This window comes from Engystomops pustulosus, chromosome 4 (genome assembly GCF_040894005.1).
Source record: "Engystomops pustulosus chromosome 4, aEngPut4.maternal, whole genome shotgun sequence".
NCBI classification, from domain to species: domain Eukaryota; kingdom Metazoa; phylum Chordata; class Amphibia; order Anura; family Leptodactylidae; genus Engystomops; species Engystomops pustulosus.
The window spans coordinates 140,738,473-140,744,628 of NC_092414.1; the positions used below are offsets into that span (position 1 = coordinate 140,738,473).

A 6,156-nucleotide genomic window follows, 5' to 3' on the forward strand; every position below is an offset into this window, starting at 1 on the left:
TATCCCATTTCTGATTCATATTGTTATTTTATGAGAAATAGATCTGTGATTGTCATTGTTTTAAAAACAATAAACCTATTATAGTCACCTCTCTACGCACTTCTTTTCAGTCCCTTCACCACCCGTCACTGCCAGTCTCTTATTGCTCCTTCCTAAAACTCATGCTGTAGTAGGTGTGCGGCTGTTGTCAGGTTTTTGTTCCTAGGCAACCCCTTTAATTTTGTTGGGTAGTGGTTTTGGGGTAGTGATTTGGCTAATGGGGATAATTGTGTTCATTTATGAATTTTCAATATTTGTTTGTGGTATTAGGCTTTAACTTCATGAATCACGTGGTATAAGGCTTTTACTTCATATGAATCATATTCTTTAAAATTCTACATATCTACAAGGATTTTGTGTGATATGTATTAAGTTCTAAACTCAGAACGAGTGTTCTCACTCTGGGTCTGTCAGCGCTAATGTGCACGTATGAAGTGTTAGCACAAAGCTCTGGCGTGTCAGTGTTTCCTTGTGTCTCTTTCCAGTGAAAGATGTATGCCACCCACTTGCTTCCAATTGGCTGGAGAGGAGCCCAATTTAACTATAAAAGCAGGTGACGAGGTTACTGAGCTCACTCACTGCTCTGGGCTAGAACTGATTTCCTTGCTGGCTCCAGTAACGTCTCTTCTTACAGAAGACTTTTTTCCGGTGATGTGAACAGAATTTCACACTTCAGCAGGTAAATATTGTCTTCAGTTTGCTGTTTTTCAATGTAAAAGGTAGAGACACTAAGTATATAAAGTCTACTATATATACAATGTTGTAAATCCTGTACTGAAACAATGGATGTTAATTATTTACCTTTCAATTCTCTTTTATTATATAACTTAAGCAGCTTTTTGACGTTTTTTGCCTTTTTTTTTACAGTATATAATTGTAAACCATCCAATGTGGCTTTTGGAGAAGCTGAAGGTACCAGAAATGCCAGGACATATGTCTGACCTTGCACAAAGAGGAGTTCATCCTGACAAGAACCAACGTCCAATACCTTGTCCCTATGTGTTAACTCCAGACAGAATCCCTGAGTTCTGCATCCCTCCCTTGCTTTCATCGCAGAGGGGAATGAGAATGAAATCACTTTATAGGTCAGTTCCTGACCTCTGTGGAGCAACCTTTGTAAATGAATATTTTAACACATCAGAGACGCATATTATTCAAGTGGACAGCGCAGAGGAAGCCCTGGAAGAGGAAAGTACAAATGCTGACCCTCAAGCACAAGCAGCCCTTTCCTTGCCACATCTTCCCAAAGCTCAAACTTCCTATGGATTCTGTACCTTACTAGAAAGTCCAAACACAAGAAGGAAAGAATCTCTCTTCCATAATGACCCTGCCAGCCTTCCAATTTTGCTGCCTAAGTCACACTCTATTTCATCTGCATGGAAACGGGCATCTTCATGCAGTAGTTTTTCAACATTAAAACTGAGGTCATTGAGCCGATCTGGCACCTTGGACAGCGAAACTTCGTCTTCTACAGACTCATCACCTTTTAGCTCTCCTCTACTTCACAGATCTCCACCTAGGTGTAACTCTTTGCTGAAAGCTTTAAGCCAGGACAAGTTCTTCTCCAAAGCACTTAGAAGGAAGGGGAACTCAGGGCTGTCTAGAAACAATTCACTCTCAGCCGATGAGTGTAGTTCGACTGATAGCAGTCCTAACATAATTCGGAGAGTTTCTGATGGAATGATGGATTCTGTCTTTCCAATGGATCTTCTGTATTCCAGAGGCAGATTCATGTCAGAAAATGCTGTGTTGCTAGAAAATGGAGGTTCACTTCGCCTATCTACAGAATATTGTCCTGAAGCACAGAGACTGCGTGTCCGACTCATAAGTGTTGAAGGACTTTACCACCCCGATACTGACCCTAAAACCATCAACTGTTTTGTAACACTTTCTATCAGTCCTGGAAAACAACAGAAGCAGCGGAGTACCGTCATCAGAAGGAGTAGAAACCCTATCTTTAATGAGGACTTTTTCTTTGAGAATTTATTTGAAACAGAACTACATAGCCGGAGTCTTAAAATTAAGGTCATCAACAAAATGTGCAGCATTAAAAGAGACTGTGTTCTTGGACAAACTGAGCTTCCCTTGCTTAGCATCCTTTCATTATGAAGAGAAGGGATTCAATCTGTTTCCCAAAGACTTTACAGAAAAAGAACAAGTATTGTTATGTCTGACTATATGGAAATCACACTGTGCTCAACATTAACATTTGAGAAATTTCTAGTCTAATTGTCATATCATATGTGATATTAAGGAAAACTGTAGGTTTATGTACAGTATGTCATGAAATTCTTAGTTAAATAGTTGCAGTTTATTAGTTGGTATAGGTAAGACTAGGACCAAAGATTTCTCAGTATCTGCTCAGTACAGCACAGATCTGCCCAATTTTCTCCATGGAACTAGATGTTAATGGTACTAACAACATGTAATCTACAGTTGTCAATCTAATTACTACAGCAGCATTGCAAATGAACAGATTATTATAATTATTATTATTATTATTATTATTATGTCTACTAAATCCAAGGCTGTATTGTAAGGCAGTTGTGTTGGAGCCCTATAAACCTCATCTTATTACAGGAACGCATCAGTGTGGTTAATATTTCTAGCAGGGATCTCTGTAGGTATCATTTACAGTGACTCTCCAGTTAGGATTAACATTACATTAGTAACAATATCATGTTTTTGCATTTCTTTCATATTTTAATTTTCATAATTTATGTTTAAAGTTTATTTTTATATGCCTTTTGATTAATATATGTTGACTATGTTTTATTAAATATATTTATTGTGCATATACTTGTAAACATATAATTTATTTTTCTAAGTTTTAATTAATAAATTATTTATTTTTATGAAATATGTGTCATTCAGTTGGATTATGGTAGTACATATCAAGTTTATTCATTTTATCCAACAAAGAAGTTAACAGCAGCAGAGCACAATGACATAACAAAGGCAACCACCATAAATCCACTTTAGTGTGTGCGTTTGTGCATGCGTGAGCGTGTTGTATAATTTATAAGCAGGAAGTAAATATTGGCAGTGCTGAAGCTCAGTATGATATTTTCCTACCTAATAATAAACTACTGTACAGTCTTCTTATTTCCACACTTATGACCCCTATCCAGGATAGTAACACTATATTTACACTAACCTTGCCAGCCCCAATGATGAATGTTGCAATTTTGACTTCATTCTACAACCATTAGTATTAGAAATTAAACCTAACATTGAATTATTATTACAAATAAATCCTATTTTTTATTTTCAGAAGAAAGATGAACCAAAACTGTAGAGGCACTGTGTATGTGTGTCTATAACCATGAATAGGATGCAGAACATTCAGTAACTGTATCCTGGGTACTTATTCCCATTCTTGCGTTTTAATTTAGGTTATTTTTATAACTATGAGATGGGCTGTTGCTCTGTTTTCAGATTAATTCAGAACATTTCTAGGGCAAATGAATTGGTAACCAAGGTTATTTGAGGCCTCAGTTAATTGCCTGAACAAAACTCATGTCTATAATAAATTGTGTTCTATACTTAAAATCTGGCAATTTAATTACCCAATAGTTATTGGACAGTTGGTACAATGCTTTGACATGTTATTGTTACATATTTCTTATCTGGTTGTATAATTATTTAAATTGTAACCCATCACAATAATTTAATTACCCAAGGTAATTGGAATGCTATCTAGGGTAATAACATGCCACCCATATTCTATTGTCCAGCTGTCCCCATCATGAAAATACTTCACTTTAGAAATATGCAAATGAGGCTGACGTGCCTTGGGGAGCATTAGCGCTTTAGGGTTCTGGCTCCACAACAATAACAATGTCCCAAGCTATACTGCCACCACCCAGCACCTTAAAGGAAACCTACCACTTAGAATGGTCGGCGTAAGCAGTAAATACCGAGCACCAGCTCAGGGTGAGCTGGTGCCGGTACTTACTTTCGTTTGTGTTATAAACCGCGGTATCGCGGTTTTAACACTTTTTAAACTCTAGAGCAGAAGAGGCTTCGGCGCTGCGCGCGACCGTGCACGTGCAACGTCTCTGTCATTTCCTATGTAGGCGTGCGCATGACCGAAGCCTGTTCTGCTCTAGAGTTTAAAAAGTGTTAAAACTGCGATACCTCGGTTTATAACACTAACGAAAGTAAGTACCAGCACCAGCTCACCCTGAGCTGGTGCTCATTATTTACTGCTTACACCGACCATTCTAAGTGGTAGGTTTCCTTTAAAGATTTTGTCCACATTACCTTATATCTATTGTAATGTGGTTGTAAGTGTGGGGGACAAAATAATAGGTAATCTACTGATTTATACATCTATTACAAGTTCTACTTTCTGGATATGTAAAGTGAAGTCTCCTATCACCCAGACATTCCTGTACATAAAGTGGCTGCAGACTACGTGATCCTAACTGTCCTGCAGGACGTCGCACATGGAGTTGATGGATCAGCAAGTTAGGCCTTATCCTGTGGATAACATAAATTTTTACATAAAGCAGAGGTTTATGTACAGATAGACATATCAAAATAACATATTAATAAATACCACAATGCACAACATCAAAAAGAATTTACATTCTAAATCAAAGCCATGCAATATTTGGTTGCATGTGTTTAAAAATTCATACAAAGTAAAAAAAAAACACTATCCTGTCAACATAATTTTTTTTTAGAAAACACAGTCTGCCATATACACAAAAATTAAAAAATCTATTAGCAGCACAATAATGGAACCTTCTGCGGTTCATAGGAATTCCAGAAAGAATGCCATAACATAGGTATAAATAATGGATGAATGGTGTGAAATAAAAACTTTATTCAAAAATGTGTGTTTTTTGTTGTACATGCAACATTTTGGACAAATTCTGTCCTGCACCATTAATCCGTCCCCACATTAGACAGGGACGATCAAATGTTCATCCTTTCCCTCCATTACATAAAAACAACTATTCAATATATATCACTATATATAGTGCTCTTTGATTGTTCTGGGTTATAGAGTGTTAATAACATGAATATTAGTTCACGTTATTCCTTTTCATAAATTAGCTAAGTCAATATTTACTTCATCTGTGAGCTAGGAGAAGCTCCTCTGTGCATTCTCTTTCTTGTTCATCCTGCCTGCTGACTAAGAAGCTGGAGGGGCACTTCAGAGGGCTATAACTTTGGAACCCGCCAATGTAAAATAGAGTCCCCAAAATGGTAGCAATAAAAGATCATCATATCCCGCAAAAAATTACACATTGCATAGCTACATACACCAAAAAAATAAAGGGGAGGTTTCATCTTTAGCTCATCTGATCCTCCTTTCAGTGTAAAATATTCTAGGTGCCAGGGATCCAAAGTTATGGTTCCTAAAATTCATGACATATCTCCTATGTCTTATTCCATAAAGATGCCACCTGATGAGGACATATGAGATAGCCCTTAACTGCAGATCATAAATTGTCTTTCTGATACAAAATTTTTTACCAGTATGTGTGTATGGAATTGTCATTACACAACACTACTTGTTTTAAAACTGTTTTTATTGGGTACAATGCGGAACATACATGTTTATCCTCATGCTTTATGTTGTACATTTTCTCTTTTTTATACAGAACAACATATACATGTACATTTTAGAATGGATTCATATATACAGGTTCTTTGTTGCATTTTCCATATAATTTGCTGCATATAACATCTAACATGTACATTTTCTATGTGACTTTGTCTCTACTCTTATGTTCTGCATTGTTCTACACAACACTACTTGACAAAGACTGCTGTGCAGCTGAAACATTGCAGGAGGTGACATAAAGATAACCCTCTTTTCACTATTTATTGGAGTGTTGCCTTGCTTTAGACTATCCTATACACTACACTGCTACTGTATGTACAATGCGGATTTACTGCAGAGAAATGCCAGATACCAACTCCACATGTAATGTGCAATGGGGGTCATTTACTAAGGGCCCAAATCGGGTTTTCTGTCAGGTTACCTGAATATTACCGTTTTGCACCGATTTTCCCTGAATTGCCGTGGGTTTTTGGCGCAGGCGATCGGAATGTGGCGCATCGGCGCCGGCATGCATGCATCGGAAATCCTCCACATAG

The 6,156-nt window shown here is 37.2% G+C and overlaps 1 protein-coding gene across 1 annotated transcript; it reads left to right on the forward strand.

Annotated features, from left to right (window-relative positions):
• The first annotated feature begins 607 nt into the window (after nucleotides 1-607).
• On the forward strand, nucleotides 608-2,826 carry LOC140127283 (C2 calcium-dependent domain-containing protein 4C-like). The gene is made up of 2 exons (XM_072147783.1): nucleotides 608-718; nucleotides 907-2,826. The coding sequence occupies exon 2, from the start codon at nucleotides 928-930 to the stop codon at nucleotides 2,146-2,148; it is 1,221 nt and encodes a 406-aa protein (XP_072003884.1). The 5' UTR covers nucleotides 608-718; nucleotides 907-927; the 3' UTR covers nucleotides 2,149-2,826.
• The last annotated feature ends 3,330 nt before the right edge of the window (nucleotides 2,827-6,156 follow it).

Coding starts and splice junctions, on each gene's coding strand:
- LOC140127283 (XM_072147783.1), top strand. CDS start 928: ATGTGGCTTTTGGAGAAGCTGAAGGTACCAGAAATGCCAGGACATATG.